General features: G+C 38.7%; 1 protein-coding gene across 1 annotated transcript in view; it reads left to right on the top strand.

The window, feature by feature from the left end:
- The first annotated feature begins 2,115 nt into the window (after positions 1–2,115).
- Positions 2,116–19,344, top strand: part of LOC121311532 (supervillin-like) — a 30,878-nt gene continuing 13,649 nt past the window's right edge. The window contains exons 1-12 of the mRNA XM_041243971.1: positions 2,116–2,254; positions 5,943–5,990; positions 6,690–6,767; positions 8,090–8,158; positions 8,816–8,963; positions 9,379–9,465; positions 9,750–9,779; positions 9,950–10,033; positions 11,571–11,754; positions 12,446–12,618; positions 17,430–17,585; positions 18,387–18,523. Of these exons, the coding sequence (XP_041099905.1) occupies positions 8,126–8,158; positions 8,816–8,963; positions 9,379–9,465; positions 9,750–9,779; positions 9,950–10,033; positions 11,571–11,754; positions 12,446–12,618; positions 17,430–17,585; positions 18,387–18,523 (1,032 nt within the window). The 5' untranslated portion in view covers positions 2,116–2,254; positions 5,943–5,990; positions 6,690–6,767; positions 8,090–8,125. The remainder of the gene's footprint in view (positions 2,255–5,942; positions 5,991–6,689; positions 6,768–8,089; positions 8,159–8,815; positions 8,964–9,378; positions 9,466–9,749; positions 9,780–9,949; positions 10,034–11,570; positions 11,755–12,445; positions 12,619–17,429; positions 17,586–18,386; positions 18,524–19,344) is intronic.

Genomic DNA, 19,344 nt, shown 5'->3' with positions numbered 1-19,344 from the left:
AGCAACATTTTATCAATTCCTTGTCATCCCAGTTAATGTAAAATTGACACTCAAGAAGTATCAGTGCTATCCAACACTTCCATCCATCGTGTGCCAATTGCAACAGGAAGTGTTGATTACACACGTTCATTATTTTGCTTTTGTGGGACTGAAACATGCTGTCCCGCACAGAGGTGACTGACTCATATTTACTGTTGGATAGCATTGTATTGCTTGAAAAATCAAGCCTATTTTGTCCAAGAGGGACTGGAAGTCAAAATGTAATGTACAAACAGACACTGTCATTTGTATTTGAGCGATACAGGATACAGCAAAGAGTCATGGGTTTCATGTGAACACTGCAGGAGGTTTTGAAACACCTTTTTAAACTTGCCTCCGCCCGCATAAAAACCTTCACACACTGTGTTTAGATTCCATTGGATGCTGTAGACATAAAGTATGAAGTGTTGTACAACGTTATCTGCTCTGACTGTTTGGCCCCACTTTGTTATGGTGTGGTGATCTTTGTCTCTGTGTGAAATGTAGAAATAATGCTGTACCTAAGCACAGTGGGCCTGCTTTTGTGGACATTTAATAAATGTACTTAACAAATAACAAGAGGATTGCTTTTGTGTAAACTGCTGCTGGATGTGAAGTTGTAGTTCTCCTCTGTGGACGATGGCTCCGTCACTAATAACATTTGCACTGTGCTTTATGACAACTGTTAGTCCTTCACGTTGGAAGAAAACTGAGGAATTCATAACTTTATAACACAAATCCTATACCCTGTTGTTGCAAGATAACAGTCCACAAGTAGCCCTGTCACTATGGGTCAGTTGCAGCGTACTTGTGGGGCTCGAGCATCCCAAAGAACTGAACAAAGCAAGTAGTAATTGCAGCTTACTAATTCGTTAAGTAGTTTAGCTGATGGGAACAAATGGAACAAATTAGACTGATCATGGGAACCAATCCATAGAACAGCATGTAGAAAATATTTAAAAAAGCGAAGCATTTCCATTCCAAACTGTAATTTTAATAATCTGCATACATTTTAGTGAAACCACACTTTTGTTCTGTTCTTAATATCTATAAACTCAACAAGGTTTATTGTTATAAATTCTGTATTATAAAGTTTAAATAGAATTTAGATGATTAGTATTAAAAAAAACCCACCAGTCTACTTTGGTAACACAAGAGGAACAAGGATCCTAAAATAACAGCTCAGTATACTATAACAACACAGTGAAAGCATTGTGGTGCACTGTTAAGCATGATGCTTGTTTTTTTATGACACATGTTGGACACATCAAGTGGCCTAAATTAGAAATGCTGCAGTTGTGTGTGAATACAGCATTGCACATGTGTTTATTATGAGAAGACTCTGGGGGATAGGACTTTATTAATGACTGACAGTGGTTAATCAGCTTGTATACTGTACATATTTACACTCCATGAACTTACACAGCTGTTCAGAATACACACATATATAAATCAATAAATACATGCTGCATCAGCAAGATTTTTGTTAGTTGTGAACAATATGCTGGAGAAAATCAATTCCCATCTCTCTCTCGGTGGAGTAGCCATGGGCATTGGAACGCAATATGTTGCCAAGCCTTTTGTATACTGCAGGTACATTTACTTGTGCAGATTCACACTAGCACACATCAGTGTGGTTCCTAAGCACACACACACATATTAAAATATACAGTATGTGCCATAAGAAGTATAATATGTGTATAGCAATGACACATCATTGGGAAGCATTGATTCCTAGTTGTTTTCCATCATCTTTAAAGCCAGGCATAAAATGTGTAAGTTTTTATTTGCATGCATAAGATAAATGTACATGTACTGTTTGTGTAACAAATGTAGAAATGGCACCCCATCTCTGTTTTGTTAAAACTGTAAAAGTTGTTGTTTTTATTGTTGGTGCAGTACTTTGATTTTGCAGTAAATCTAGAGAATTCTACTGCTCTGTTTGCATGGCTATGAACACTGTGTTCCCTTGTGCTTTACAGCATGCGTCTGTTTCTTTGTGCATATAGACCACACAAACATAAACTGGCTGTCAAGCTATGTTCGGAAGGAATCCCAAGAAGGTGTTTAATGAAACTAAGGCTGCATATTCTTCCTTGTTAGGCTAGCCCTTCTCAAGAAGAGCGGGGAAGAAGACTGGAGGAACAGAATCAACAAAAAGCAAGACGCTGTCAAAGTGGTCGTCTCTGAACATCAGTCACAGCTATGGGAAGTCAAGCAGAGCTTCAAAAAGAAGGTAACCGGGCCTGGGGCAGAAAAAAAAGAAAACAATCACCCAGAAAATTATACTTAACAGTTGAAAAATAACAGTATTAATAATATTATAAACCCACATAAAGCATAATCTAGAATTGCATTTACACCCGTTTTTGTGATGCATCAATTTTATTTTTTGTTATTTTGGGTCGTATTTATGGATATTTTATTTGGACAGCTTTCCATTTAAATTTGATGCATCCTATTAGTGATCCTATATTTGTTGGCTCAATTAAGACCCAGATACTTCACACTTCTTCTTCTACAAGGTAATATGCTTGTCTGAAAAGATCTACTCCTATCCTAACACAGAGTGCCCATACAATGGCATGAGAAACTCACATTAATCCTGCTGCACCCAGTCTTGGGTTTCAGAACTACCCTCAATGAAGTATATTTAATTGATCTTGAAACAGAATGCACAGTCAGGTCCCTGAAGACTCTGCTGTGATTGGTCCGATCAGTTCAGAGCATGTTAGCAGGGCCCTGATTGCTAACATTTCTGTCAGTGTGTAATTTCTTAAGTATACCCAAACAAGGGGAGTTGTGAGATGTAGAACAGGTTGCAGGACTAGTGCGAGTTTCTAATCCTGGCAATATTCAAAGACAATTCTCTTTTCTGGGGATCTGTCCAAGAAACTATGGGAAAGATGAGGCTGTTTTATTTGGGAATGTTTTTCAGGATCACTTGTAAGAACAAACCTGTTTTGTACCTATCCTACTGTATTTGCTTTTCATTTAAGTAGACTGAAAATGTACAGGTTTGAATACCCAAAGTAATCCTAAATTTGTATGCTTTTTGGAGAATTACAGGTAGGGTTTCAGACAAGTAATGCATTCAAGTAAGCTACACTATTCTGCACAACAAAATATATTGATTTTACACATCTTACAAATCAGAAATGTAGACCTTGCAGGTGCTCGGCATCTTCAGACTTCTTACTCAAGAAGTACATTTGGCTTTTTTGTTTGTGTTTTTTGTTTTTATTGTACCATTTCTTTTACAGTTTTATCAGCCTTTACTGTTAGTTGTGTCTTACTTCATTTTGTTTTTATTGATCAATTCTTAGACATTAGCTTTTTAAAAATAAATGTGTCACTGTTGAAGATTCCACCAAAATAAACTACAACAGCCTCCGTGAAAGTTTACATTTCAGTGAGGAAGAAGGGGATTCGTTTAGGAGAAAAACTCATTTCATTCATTTAATAACAAATAAAATACACCAAGACTGTAAATCCATCTTGGACTTCTGGCTTTGCTCACATGGTTTAGAACATTGGATTGCAGTAGAATTCCAGATTGAGAGGATGCCTCGCACACATTTAATCTCATTATCATTGAGAGCGTGCTGGGTGTTCCTGCAAAGACCCAGCTAGTGTGCTATTGATAAGTAGTTACAAACAGCGTCGTCAGCCTTAAGCAAACCTTGCCTGTACAGCAAGAGAGTGTTTTAGCCTACTGAAGTTAGTAATACCTAACATTGTGGTTTTTTTTTTTTTTTTTTTTTTTTTTTTTTTAGAAAGTTATAAGTCAACAATATTTACATTATTGGGATTAATTTAAATTTGTTTATTTCATATTACTATTGTAAAAAATAATAATGAATAGTCTATGACTAGAGCATTTCATGTGTTTTAATGGATGTGCATCTTTCACAGGAGGATTGGAAGGAAACAATGGGTCCTATTCACAAAAAAGTTTTTAAAGGATGTAGAAGCAGCAGAAAAACTCATTTAAAAACAGCTTTAAAAGGATAACGTTTGTGAATAAAGCCCAATGTTTCAATGAAACAGTATTAGTACAATATTGACTGAGAAATGTGAGAACTAGTTCAAAGGTGTGCTTTTAGCCACGTTAAAAAGAAAAAATATATATTTCATTTTTTTTCTTCAGTTCATAAAGACTTAATATGTGTTTAATCTTGATGCATTTGCTGTTAACTTTACGTCACGCATTTTTGCCGTGTTTATAATGTCCTCTTCTCAAATGACTAAAGCATGCCATATAAAACATCTTCAGAGTGTCATGAAAGCAGTGGGTTATCTGTTGAATTACCACAGAAAGTTTTCTGTCACTTCCTTGGAGTGAAACTACCTCCACACATCTCCAGCACGCTTGGGCAGCTTGTCTTCCCTCAACAAGAAGCACACAGCTGCTTCAGCTCCCCAAACTGGTGACCGCATGTCTTTTTAGATTGAATTTATTATTACGTTTAACAGAGGAGGTTGGTGAGTTTTGGTCCTGTGAGAACTGGGTTTAAGAAGCTTTTAAGTTTGTCTTCTGTTGTATGTATTTATCTTTGTGTCCTGTTTGTCCATCTGTCTTCTCTCCTGTATGCCTGTCTGCTTATTTTAATAAATGTTATTTCAACATCTACATGAAACTTGTAATTCTGTATGGTTCCGCTGCTTCAAGGTAGAAATGTAATCACAGGTCATTATGTCACTGTACATGACAAGCTCAGTTTAGACTTATTTATGAGGCTGCACCAGCCCAAAGCTGATGTCATTGAAAATCCTCAGATCTAAGTTTGTGGGGTTATGAAGAACAAGAATCTGAGACCAGTGGCAATAAAAACTAAAGCAGAAGAATACATGTTTGGAGACTAATTCTGTAATAGAACTTTTCTTTTTTACATTTTTTTTCCGCCCTAGATTTGAAACTAAATCTCTATTCCCCCCCACCCCATTCACACGCATACACATTTCCACATTTCCACATTTAGCAATTTATTAGCAATTGTTTTAGGTTTTTTTTTGTGATGGAACACATCTTAACTGCTTTGACTGTTCTTTAAATAACCGAATGCAAAGCTTTGTGAGCAGGGCCCTGGCTATCATTTCTAGCTGGGTCTTGCTTCTATACAAGTTTACTGCTGGGATGGGAAGAATGTCCAGAGACTTTATTCCCCTCAAGATTACCCTGTGACTCGGGGGAGGGGGCCGAGCTGGGATTTGAACCAGGTTTTTGAGGTAGTCTATTGTGTGTTTTTGTTCTGGTGCAATTTCAGTAGATTTCTATTCTCAAGTCCCTATTCTCTCAAGTCCCATGTAACAGTTGATAAAGATAAAAAATGTGTTAAATTTCACAAGCCTACAGAGACTACCAGGTTTTTGCTTAAACTGAAAGAAGCATTTAACTTGGATGTATAGTTTTGAGTTTGCAGTTTCTAACCCATCATAGTTACATTTCCACATATATACGGTACATATATAGTTACATTTCCACGTCTTTTGGAAGAGAACAATACTTTCACTGTGTGCTTTATATGCAAGCACTGCTTCCGTCTTGTATACTTTAGTAGAAATGTTGGCCTCATTTTATTTTTGTGTATCGTACTGTGTGATCATTTCTCAAAAATAATTAGTTAACATGGTATGTAGACAAATAACATGTGTTTTGTTTCATTTTTTTTTTATCTGGTTTAACCTATGTAAAGGGCACAGACTGGCAAGTTTTGAGTGCAAACTCTTAAGAGGGAAGATTAGTGTCGAAGTGAGATCATCATTTAATGTGGTGAAGATGCATGTGGTCACCTGTCTGTGTGTGCTGCTGCTGATACAGGGGTGGTGTATTCATATACTGGAGGGGTAGTTAGCTGGGTTCAAGGAAATTTGCTACACTTCACCCACACTTTGCAACATTTCCTATTTGTTTCACCTTCTAGGAAGAAGGAGTGATTATTGATGGCAGTTCTGTGTCTAATCTGCTCTGGGTAAGCTTTGCCGTGTACTCATAGAAGGAGCTTCTAGGGGTGGTGTTCTAGAGGAGTGTTCTCTTCTGCTTTCTACCTCTGTTTACAAACCTGCTTAGCATTGTTAAGGCCATTTTAATGCAGAGGGGCGAGGAAATGCAACATGCCTGGTTTCCTTAAAGCCACTGGGGATTGCGGCTGGTTTCCTTTATGAATTCTGTGTAAACTTCCAATCAAGCAAAAGCCTTTTTTTATTTTATTTTCCATTAGTTAACTACAGTACAGTACTAGAAGTCTGGGTTCACCTACAGTACTGTGCTGTATGTTTAGTTAAGCCACATAGAAAATGGAATCGTATCAGTTTTAACTTTTTGAATTTTAAAGAATGTTTCATTCATGTAGAGGGAAAGAGACCTTTTTAAATGGATAGTGATGCAAGATGCACATTGAAATCATTATGTACTTATTCGGAACTAGACACTTCACTGCATGCCTTGCTGTTCAACAGGATTGGAGAGTGTGTGTGTGTGTGTGTGTTTTCTAATACTGATCTGGAAAAAATATTAGGAGACATTCATAAAGAAGTTTAGCAAGAGAGAAATCAAACCCCTCTTGATTTTAATACCTGGACAGATTCTTTCCTGTACATCCTTTCCTTTCCTTTCTTTTTCACTCTCACTCACTCACTCAGTCTTACTTTGCTTTTGCTTCTGTCTATAGGAACCTGTCTTTGCTTCTACTTATTCTCCTACTGTATCTAATGGCCAAAAATATCAGTATATTGTACCTTCTAACCAGGTGAGGAAAGAGTTGCATGAGCCTTCAAGTGGTATGATTTTTGACTTGAATGCTTGTCGACTGGCTTTGCTTAGCTGTCCTTGGCATTGTTTTTTTCTCCACAGTTGGCTTACCCTTTAGGAGAGGGGAGGGCTGGCAGAATGCCTAAAATTAGTAGTTTGGAATAAATTCAATGCATTTAGGATACAAATAAATGAAGGGCATGTGTGAAGAGACATACATCGATGCATTTAATTTTTTTTCCTAAAATTATCAAATTTATTTATTCAGAAATAAATATCAACGGATATACCCCAGTATTAAAGCACTTTAGTACCTAACTTGGCAGTGGAAATCGTGGGTTTTCTAGTTAATTTTGACAAAGCATTGGCTGATTATAAGTAGAGAGAATTGTATAACTTTAAGTGTCCCCATGCAGCTGTATTTCCTTCGAATGGAGAACCTGTGCTGGATGTTGCAAGGCTGGGGTTTTCAGTGGGATTGTTAGACTGTGGTTGAAGGTAATTGATTTGATTTTAGTGCAGTACTCTTTTTCTATGTGAACCTCATGAATCATCTAAAGCCACAGTAAAAGCCAGAAAAATTTAGCAAAACGACCTTAAATCTCCTTATGTGTTGAAATGTGGTACCAACTTAAAACCTGGAAAGGATGTGGAAATGTATTTATCATAAATGCTAGAATAGTTGTCAAATGATTTTACTTTGTTTTTTTTCTCTCGGTGTTTACTGTGTCCTATTAAATTACGGCTTTTTATTGATGCTCAGATTCTTATGACTTTGCATGTTATGACATTGATTTCCAAATTTTCAACAGGTGAGGTAAAAACAAATCTCTACAATAAAGTATAATTATTTTGAGTTTACAATATCTTTTAAATTAGTCTTGCTAATGCCCCCTCTAGCAAAAACAACAGTACCATTACGGCACTCGTTTTAGGACTTCGGATAAATGAGGTTCTGTCTGATATCAGTTTTTTTTGTTAAACAGCTTGAAAGCCAAAAAGAAAGAACAATAATAATCCTTTGGCATAGTGATCTGCTGAAAGCAGATAAGAAGCATCTTGTCTGGTTTGTCATGTGGGCTTCATATTTCGTCTGAGTTTGGTTGGTGGGGAAATTCTCATGTTTGCCGCAGCATTATCCCTTCACACATGAGGTTGTTCACGCTAAACATGACTTGACATGAAAATATTACGACATCGCTGGCTTTGGCTTAGCAGCAGTTTTTCAAAGAGTTTTAAAAACTCTTTGCTCTTTTGCTCCATTTCCTCACTGTCTTTTCTGTCCTCTCACCCTTTTTTTCCTCTTTGCTTTCCTTGAAGGTCAGTCCTCCTAATGTTAGGGAGTCAAGTCCCCTGATGGTTGATGACCGTCATCCATGGAGATGGAAGGTGAAATTAAAAAAATGGAATAACTCGCTAACACTCTAACCTTCTGACAGAGCTCTTAGGACGTGTCTGTGTGTGAAGGAGTGTGTAACGAAATGTGGCAGCTGATTTTACTTGTAATTCATTTAACTTTTTTACAATGTGCTTTTCAGTAGGTTTACTGTGCATGAGTAGGGGGTTGTTACTGTGTAAAAGTAGGTCCCTTGTGTGTGTCTCAAACAGTGCATGTATTCCTCTCGTGGGTGTGTGTTTTCTATAAAATGTTGTTCAATTGAATAGACCCAGAAACTATTGTTGGTAAATTAACCAGTCGATTTTATTGGTACCATTTAATAGAAAAAAAAAATAATAATAATTACTATGCAATTGTTGCAGCCTAGAACAAACTTTTATGGGTGGCGTATTTTTTTTTAAATTTATATAAAAAGGAAGCAAATAGTGCAATTACAAGCACTTGGCTCATTTATCGTTTTGGAGCTTGGTGAAAAACTGTAAGTACTAAAATCACCTTTTTTCTGTATTATTTGCTCAGTTAGCTCCAGGTGAGGCTCAGGTGAAGCATCCACAGATATCGAGGCCTGTTTTTAATAAATCTGTTTCTGCTTGCACTAAAGCCCTCTTCCAGAAGATCTCTTAAAAACCATGTCAATTTTTAACCAGAGAATGGGAGACGACGTTGAATCCCAGATGTCCATTGGAGAAAGGATGCAGCTCATATCTGCCCGGGAAGAAGCCTGGAAAGTCAGGGGCAAAGGGGCAGCCAATGACTCCACCCAGTTTACTGTTGCTGCGCGAATGGTCAAGAAAGGTCAGCACACATTCATTCTACTGCAGCACTGTTGGTTTTTTGTGATTAAATGGTGACTGCTGGACTAAACTCACATGCATTTTATTTTAGTGACTAAATCCCTTAAATCCAGTGCTGTTAACAAGTCTGTCTTGTATTCTTGGTTATGATAGATCTGTGCTTTACTGTATGCGAGGAACCTTTCAGCTTGCCCCATGCTTTGCCTGCTTGATTTCCTGGTTTCTGGAATGTTGAGCATATTGAACAATCATGTGACTCATCGATTATAGATGACACAGATTGGAAAGGAGTTGGTTCTTTCCACTCTCGGCAACCTTTTAGAAGAAACTATTGTCTCCCTATGGGCCATGTGACTGCATGACCCTAATTCCAGAAATTCTTTCAAGGCAAGATGTATACTTTTTTCTTTTTGCAGGCTTGGCACCTCCATCAGTAATAAGTCCTGTTATCTCACCAGCCAGAATAAAGAACACCACGCCTGCCATTTCCAAACCTCAAGAAGGTAACCAAGATTGTGATGAATTTGTACCAGAATGCCCTGTTGCTTTGGTGTCATGACTGATTCTAGCAGACTAGTGGCTGCTGATTGACTTGGTTAAGTGGGGATTGTATAAAGTGATTGACATGCGCTGGGAGAGTGTACGTTTGTGTCCTGCCCTGTAGTAATAAAAACTGTTTATTTTGATATTAGGTGGTTTTTTTTTTGGTGGGGGGTGGGGGGGGTAAAGAAGATACTGTCTGAACAATAACAGGAGAGATATTAATGGTTTTCTTTTCCTTCTAAAGAAATCGAGGAATCACCCGACATAGCAGCAAGTGTGTTTTCAATCCTTTATTTACTGTATGTACATGTCTTGTGAATTTTGTGAAGTAGTTTTGTGAAATGTGTCAAAATGTTTAACTGGTAGTGTGGAGGTTAATGTCTGCTTCTCTGATATTTCAGTAATTTTAACAGTGAAATAATCTTTTTTGCTATTTCTCTCAAGAAATTGAAGCCAGGCCTGATATGCATTTGGAGTCTGACAGAAAGCTTGACAAATTGGAGTCTTTCTTGGGCCGACTCAACAAAGGTTAGTTTATATACTTATTAGTTTGTCCTTGTTGGTTTCAGCAAAATACTTGCAGTGTACACGTAGGCCTCTCCTTTTAACCTTCATAAATAATGACAAATATCCAATTAATTCACAGTGCAGTATTGCAGAGTAGTTCTGTTCCCTGGTGTGAATACATGCAATGGCATGGTAAGCATTTACCTCTCTACTGTCCACATAAAGTGGTTGAAGCAAGAGCAAGCACTAGTTACTCCTGACTTGCATTTTCCCACGCTAATCCAAAGCACAGTGTCTCTTGCTATTCCTCTGTCACTGTGTGCACAATGTTACCATGTTAAGTTTCCTATCTATGTATCTGTTTTATAATTAGGGCTTCTGCTTTTATTAAGTTTTTCAGTGGTTATTTTTAGCTATTTTCGAGTTTATGTAAATTTTGCTTTTTTGGGGGGTAGGGGGGCTTTAGCTTTTTGTATACTGTGTGGAATTATTGATTTCGGTTACTTTCCAAAATTCTTGAGCGTTTCGCCAATAGCATTAACTGGACAGTGCTCACACACTGCATGTACCTTCTCTCCTTTGCTGGCTTCCACAGAAATCTTTATGGTCACGGGCATGTTCTTCTGTGGTTTCTGAGCTTGTACGTGCTCCCTATGGAACTGTAACATAGCTTTAAATCTCTCGAGAAAGAACAGTCCTCCGCTCCAGTAATTGTAATCTCATTTAAAATCTTGCACGCTTGTTCGGTTTCTTCAATAGAAATGTAGGAATGTGCTACCACTGAGTAGTTAGGGTGGGTTTAAAGTATTCAGAACAAATCAATGAGAGAAGTCAGGAAGGAGGGACTGCCGTTGTTTTTTTCTGTATTTAATTTTTTCATGGGGAAAGACTTAAGACTATTTAACTGCTCTTATCTGTCAGGTGATATTGTGTAATGTGTTATTTTGTAATGATACTTTGTAACAACTGTAAGTTACCCTAGATAAGGGCATCTCCTAATAAATCAATAATAATCATAATATAAAAAATATGTGACGAAGGGGTTATAAAAGCATATGTGTAAGGAAAACACATGTGGAACATTAAGAAAATCACTAGCCTGCCAAGAGTGCTGATTACAACATAATTGAGGAAAGTCAGGGATTAAAAGGATCATGAAAACAAGTGAAAAGGGGATCCACAAATCTTCGCCTTGCACATTGAAATAACTCCCTGTTCTGCATTAGGTGACACAACCAAAACTGGTATGGCTACGTATTCCTGAAAACATAGCTGTTTGTGGGTTAAGGGTCCTCATCCCTTTTAATTGAATTAAATACACTGAAGCAAGAATGTGTTCCTCTTGTGGTATTTTTCTTCCTGCCCCCCAAGGACATCCATTAATATCAGTGTTCAAAATCAAGTATTAAATACATTAACGAAATTGCAAAGGCACACCTAATGATTAACACAATGCAGTTTAATTTATAGATGTAGCCCTCTGTTGGGGCTGCTTTTGTTTTGGGGCCACCTCTGTCTGTTCCGACACATTCAGTATGCTGTTTCTGTTTGTCTACAGTGGGTGGAATGCAAGAGACAATGCTAACCGTGACAGAAAAGTCTGTAAAAGAGGTGATGAAGTTGGACGATGATGAAATTTTTGCCAAATTCTACCGACCTTTAGAAGATTTCTCCCAATTGCCCAGAGATTTCGATATTGCTGAAGACGATTTTGATGTCATCTTTGACCCTCTTACACCAAAGTAAGTTGAGTACTGCATTTATATGTAATAGGGTATTCAACCTGAAAAGTTGTATGTTGTAAAAGTAATATGCAGAAGGTGGATGGAACCATACCTGCATATTTAGACATGGCTTCTTCACACTGAATGTACTGGTAACAGTTGTAGGGAGTAGCAGGGGAAACAATCCACGAGGCAGCACTCTTTTATATACTGTAAGCTGCAACAACACCAAGTAGCCTGAATTTCAGAGTGAATTCCTACAAAGCTTTTCAACCAATAGTACTCTACAAAAATATTAAACATACTGACTAATGAAACTTTTATAACAGAGGGCAGCATGTGAAACCAAGCCTGTTTCCAGTGATTTTAAAGAGCTTAAAAGCTCCTAAAGAATATAAAAACATACCAAAATGTAATTGTTTGTATGTCTACAGGTGGTATAACCTGGATAATACTGTGCATCATCAAAATCATGAATAAATGACTATGATAATTACTGTATTGTCAGTGGAACTCAATTCTGGCCCTTGAGATCCAGTCCAGGTTTTTACTTCCAGGTTCTAAAACAGTTAACCTGCTAAGAGGCAATACACTAATTTAGAACCTGGTTGGAATAAAGACCAGGACTGGAATAGGTCGGGAAGGGGGCGGAGGAGTAGCACTGGTATTGTGAAACTGTTTCAAAATGTCTTCTGTGCTGTTGCACTAGACTCACCTCAGCAGTGGCAGAACACAAGCGAGCTGTGAGGCCGACGCGCAAAGTTCAGGCATCCAGAAACCCTCTGAAACTGCTCGCTGCGAGAGACGACATCTACCAGGAATACACAGAGCAGAGGCTCAACATTGCCTTCATGGAATCAAAGAGGATGAGAGCGGAGAAGAGTAAGCAGGCGTGGGGGGAGCAAAATGGGGTCTTTGGTCTATTCACACAGAACAAAACAAACCTAACTGGTGTAAGAGCCACTTTTTTTAAAACATTTTTTTTTAAACAAAGTAATTGCATATTATTTGATTTGCTAATTCACTCAAATTGTACATCTGATAACAACTGCGATGAGCTGTAATGAAAGTTTCTTGACTTTTTCTTAATAGTCACAATTAACATTCCAGAATCCTGTGTAATATGGGTTGCTCTATAGACAGCCCCCCCCCCCCACACACCCCCCCCATTGTAGTTTGGAAAAAGGAAAAGGTTTATCTTTTAAAATTTAAATTGCATGTATGTGAAAGCAATAGCACACAATAGGGTGTTCAAATATGGTCCAATATCCACATTGCTAGGAGTGTTCAGCACAAGGCCAAGATGAATGAACCTGTCCTGGTGATTGAGACAGCAGTGACACACAACAGGCTATTCAGATATGTTCCTGTATCCAGGGGTTCATTTGTAAACAAAGGTACTGCATCTTATAATTGTATAGCATTTCTGTTTATCAGCCTAACGTGCGACCTTGAGAATTTGAAGCATAAATATGGATGGTTCTGTAAATCATAGGTTTTGTATCTTTGCTGTTTTAACCCACTCTTCAGGTTTGAATAATACCACTGGTTCTGGTGAACAGGAGCGACGACGCTGTTGTTAGGGCTAGTTTTTTGGCGTTTCATCATTTGGGGTGTTAAAAAAAATAGTAATTTCCTTGCTCACAGATGTCACATCTTAAAATATATAATTGTATAATACACTTTTGTCATTTAATTCCTGGAACATGAAAGCGTGTTTTTTTATTTTTTCCATTCGGTTCATCGTTAGGAAACTAATCTGGGACCTGGCACAAATGAACCCCTGCCCGTAGGCATTTGGTCACTCTGAAGTGTGTTATCATGCTTTCAAATCAGCACTCCCACCCAACCCCACTCCTGCCTTGTTTTCAATCACTGTTGTTATTTTTGTCCAGCCTAATTTCCATTTATAAACTGAGTGCCAGCATTGTTGACAGGTAAGATGGAATTGTGGGTCCACTTTCATTATCTCAATACACAGTTCTATTCAGCATGTCAACAAATAAGCAACAGAGGTGTACAAGCACTACTGTTACAGAATATGGTAGCCCTTTAGTATGGCTGCTAACTGTTGCAGTTTGAACTTTTGTATCACACTGACAACCTAGAAATAGTACTTCACTCAACACAACAGACCAGTTAAGTGGTCATGTTCTTTGGCATGCCCAGTATATATGTGTGTGTGTGTGTGTGTGTGTGTTGTGTGTATATATATATATATATATATATATATATATATATATATATATATATATATATATATATATATATATATATATATAGCTCTGGAAAAAATTGAGACCACTGCAAAATTATCAGTTTCTCTGGTTTTACTATTTATAGGTATGTGTTTGGGTAAAATGAACATTACAGTTTTATTCTATAAACTGACAACATTTCTCCCAAATTCCAAATAAAAATATTGTCATTTAGAGCATTTATTTGCAGAAAATGACAACTGGTCAAAATAACAAAAAAGATGCAGTGTTGTCAGACCTCGAATAATGCAAAGAAAATAAGTTCATATTCATTTTTAAACAACACAATACTAATGTTTTAACTTAGGAAGAGTTCAGAAATCAATATTTGGTGGAATAACCCTGATTTTCAAGCACAGCTTTCATGCGTCTTGGCATGCTCTCCACCAGTCTTTCACATTGATGTTGGGTGACTTTATGCCACTCCTGGCACAAAAATTCAAGCAGCTCGGCTTTGTTTGATGGCTTGTGACCATCCATCTTCCTCTTGATCACATTCCAGAGGTTTTCAATGGGGTTCAGGTCTGGAGATTGGGCTGGCCATGACAGGGTCTTGATCTGGTGGTCCTCCATCCACACCTTGATTGACCTGGCTGTGTGGCATGGAGCATTGTCCTGCTGGAAAAACCAATCCTCAGAGTTGGGGAACATTGTCAGAGCAGAAGGAAGCAAGTTTTCTTCCAGGACAACCTTGTACTTGGCTTGATTCATGCGTCCTTCACAAAGACAAATCTGCCTGATTCCAGCCTTGCTGAAGCACCCCCAGATCATCACCGATCCTCCACCACATTTCGCTGTGGGTGCGAGACACTGTGGCTTGTAGGCCTCTCCAGGTCTCCGTCTAACCATTAGATGACCAGGTGTCGGGCAAAGCTGAAAATTGGACTCATCAGAGAAGATGACCTTACTCCAGTCCTCTACGGTCCAATCCTTATGGTCTTTTGCAAACCTCAGCCTGGCTCTTCTTTGCTTCTCATTGATGAAGGGCTTTTTTCTAGCTTTGCACGACTTCAGCCCTGCCCCTAGGAGCCTGTTTCGAACCGTCCTCGCCGTGCACTTCACCCCAGCTGCCGTTTGCCATTCTTTTTGTAGGTCACTTGATGTCATCCTACGGTTGCTGAGTGACATTCGAATGAGTTGGCGGTCATCCCGGTCAGTGGAGAGTCGTTTTCGCCCTCTGCCGGTCTGTAGCTTTGTTGTCCCCAATGTGTGCTGCTTGACCTTGTTCTTATGAACCGTCGTCTTTGAAATTTTAAGGATGGAAGCAACCCGACGCTCACTGTATCCCTCTGCCAGTAAAGCCAGAATTGAACCCTTCTTTTCCTCACTCAAAACTTTCCTTTTCAACTCTTTGGGCATGGTCAATAGTTATTTTTTGATTCCAATTACTTTTGAGGTACTACTAGCACTGTTTTGCCATCCAGCTGGTCCTATTGCAAGAGGATAGTGATGACCACAGGAGTGGTTTTTATACTTTTCCTCATTAAATAAGATTTGGTTCAGGTGATCCCCTAATCAGTACCTCATTCAGTAGAATGAGGTGTGCCTGTGTTGGAATTCAACAGACACTGGAATGGAATGGCTGCCATACATGTAGGGATGCTGATTTAAGAAAAATTTGCAGTGGTCTCAATTTTTTCCAGAGCTATATATATATATATATATATATATATATATATATGTATACACACACACACACACACACACACACACAATACTGTGCAAAAGTTTTAGGCATGTGTGAAAAAATGTTGTAAAGTAAGAATGCTTTCAAAAATAGACATTAATAGTTTATATTTATCAATTAACAAAATGCAAAGTGAGTGAACAGAAGAAAACTCTATATTTGGTATGACCACCCTTTGCCTTCAAAACAGCATCAATTCTTCTAGATACACTTGCACACAGTTTTTGAAGGTAGGCAGGTAGGTCGGCCCAAACATCTTGGAGAACTAACCACAGTTCTTCTGTGGGTTTATGCAGCCTCAGTTGCTTCTCTCTCTTCATGTAATCCCAGACAGACTCGATGATGTTGAGATCAGGGCTCTGTGGGGGCCATACCATCACTTCCAGGACTCCTTGTTCTTCTTTACACTGAAGATAGTTCTTAATGACTTTCGCTGTATGTTTGGGGTCGTTGTCATGCTGCAGAATAAATTTGGGGCCAATCAGATGCCTCCCTGGTGGTATTGCATGATGGATAAGTATCTGCTTGTACTTCTCAGCATTGAGGAGACCATTAATTCTGACCAAATCCCCAACTCCATTTGCAGAAATGCAGCCCCAAACTTGCAAGGAACCTCCACCATGCTTCACTGTTGCCCGCATACACTCATTCGTGTACAGCTCTCCAGCCCTTCGGCGAACAAACTGCCCTCTGCTACAGCCAAGTATTTCAAATTTTGACTCATCAGTCCAGAGCACCTGCTGCCATTTTTCTGCACCCCAGTTCCTGTGTTTTTATGCATAGTTGAGTCACTTGGCCTTGTTTCCACGTTTGAGGTATGGCTTTTTGGCAGCAAGTCTTCCATGAAGGCCACTTCTGACCAGACTTCTCCGGACAGTAGATGGGTGTACCAGGGTCCCACTGTTTTCTGCCAATTCTGAGCTGATGGCACTGCTGGACATCTTCCGATTGCGAAGGGAAGTAAGCATGATGTGTCTTTCATCTGCTGCAATAAGTTTCCTTGACCGACCACTGCTTCTTCAAAAGAGCTTGGACAGCACATCTGGAAACCCCTGTCTGCCTTGAAATTTCTGCCTGGGAGAGACCTTGCTGATGCAGTATAACTACCTTATGTCTTGTTGCTGTACTCAGTCTTGCCATGGTGTATGACTTTTAACAGTAAACTGTCTTCAGCAACCTCACCTTGTTAGCTGAGTTTGGCTGTTCCTCACCCAGTTTTATTCCTCCTACACAGCTGTTTCTGTTTCAGTTAATGATTGTGTTTCAACCTACGTATTGAATTGATGATCATTAGCACCTGTTTGGTATAATTGTTTAATCATACACCTGACTATATGCCTACAAAATCCCTGACTATGTGCAAGTGTACCTAGAAGAACTGATGATGTTTTGAAGGCAATGAGTGGTCACACCAAATATAGATTTGATTTAGATGTTTCTTCTGTTCACTCACTTTGCATTTAGTTAATTGATAAATATAATCTATTAACATGTCTATTTTTGAAAGCATTCTTACTTTACAGCATTTTTTTCACACCTGCCTAAAACTTTTGCACAGTACTGTGTGTGTGTGTATGTATGTGTGTGTGTGTGTGTGTGTGTGTGTGTGTGTGTGTATATATATATATATATATATATATATATATATATATATATATATATATATATATATATATATATATATATATACCATATGAGACCATGACACTTGAATTGGTGCTGAAAGTAATATGTGTTCATTATTTTAGTGACCAAGAATTCAGGTTACTCAGAGGTAGCACTGGCTGGACTGGCAAGTAAAGAAAACTTCAGCAGCGTTAGTCTCAGGAGCGTCAATATAACTGAGCAGATGTCCAACAACAGTGCTGTGCCGTACAAGAAACTAATGCTGATGCAGGTCAAAGGTAAGCAATTTTAAACATGTATAAATACAAACGCCCTCCCTCTTTATTTTTGGCATCACTGGAATGTAATAATTGCAGGGTTAGAAACCTATATACTAGTCCCTAGTCCTGCTCCCAGTCCTGCTATATTATTGAAATAACCAGGTTCACAGCCTATAGGTTTACTGTTAAGAGCTGTTCATGCAGCTATAGGTGAAAAACACATTTTTTTACAGAGGTCTGATTGTACAGACCCCTGCATCCTGATCACTGGGTGCAGGACTAGTGTAGGTTCCTAACGCTACTGAATTGCCCAGTTTAGTGGAGATCTGGTTCTGTTAAATATCCACAGTAATACAATATGACGGGTAGATCTGATGATCAGTATGCCCTTAATCTTGTTACAATAGGTTCCATTGTTCTTCAATTACATTTATGTAGAGACATAAAAGGTAGAAAGATGTCAAGCAGACACCTCTGGGGACAGCGGGGTCAAGCCTGCGGCAGTCTTGCACCTAGAGGATCCTCAAAGATTAAAAGTATTTTTGAAGTATGCAAGTTGTTTTTTTATTGGCTGACTATTAAGATCACTTTTCAACCCCCTATTTTTGCTGCACATTTGCATGTTTATAGTTAGATTATTGGATTGTCCGGTGTTTTATTCTGATTTTAAATGCATTTTTTGTACACGTCTTTGATGCCATTGTCTTGTTTGTCATTCTGACCTCAACGCCAGTTCCTACGCTTCTGATTTTGTTTATTTTCGAGTTGTACTCTTAACAGGGACTCACTTTTTTTTTTTGGTTTTGTTCTCTTGACCAGGGCGACGACATGTACAAACAAGACTGGTTGAACCACGAGCATCATCCCTGAACAGTGGAGACTGCTTCTTGCTAGTTACACCTCACCACTGCTTCATATGGATAGGGGAGTTTGGAAATGTCATCGAGAAAGCCAAGGTCAGGGGGCCCTACTATATCTATAATCTATCGTAGTAGATGCTGCTTTAGTTGGCGAGGGTGTCATATATATCAGAGATACAACCTTGTTCACATTGTTTGTTTATTATAGAATGATCTTTGTTCTTGGTTTTAGTGGGATTAGTTCTGTCACCCATCAACTACACAATATAAACCTACAGGTATATCTAGGTTAAAAAGGGTTCAATGTGATAGCCTTAAATGAGGGAACACAAAGCCACTTTGTTGCTTGGAATTTGGATTCAGGATACTAAGTTTTAGACCACTGCATGGCATGCCAGAGGAGACTTGGGCTTTGATACAGCAAAGCTGCCTCAAACTAGGTCTCCCGGTCTCCTAGAATGAAGTTTCAAGCCACTGTTCCTGAACAAGTGGCTTTGTGTTTCCTGAGCTTTAGTTACTCACGTTGTGTTATTTGTAAGAGTCTTGATAGGGCAAGTACAAATGGAAGGGGAAAACCCCATGAATATAAGCATCAATCCTTGTCTGTTAGTCCCATTAAAACAAGGTAGATGTGAAACAGTCCAGGAGCATTAATGTGTATATTAATGCACTGCACTCTACCTTTTAAAGTGTGCTCTGACGGCAATCTTTGTGGAGTCTGATTTGATAGCTCAGGTTGAACTGTAACCTATAATCTGGTTCTAAAAGGAAGGCTGGCACAGATGGTGGAGATGCTGCACTGTGGCACGGCTAGTGGAGATGCTGCACTGTGGCTTCACTTGGTCTCCAGGGCACTGCAATCAGCACGGCACACTGTGGTGCAGCTGCCACTTTGGCCCTGATCTGAATAAGCTCTC

The sequence above is a fragment of the Polyodon spathula genome, chromosome 3 (genome assembly GCF_017654505.1).
Source record: "Polyodon spathula isolate WHYD16114869_AA chromosome 3, ASM1765450v1, whole genome shotgun sequence".
NCBI lineage: Eukaryota > Metazoa > Chordata > Actinopteri > Acipenseriformes > Polyodontidae > Polyodon > Polyodon spathula.
Note: the sequence above shows the minus strand (reverse complement) of the source record. Positions and strands in the feature narration are given on the sequence as shown.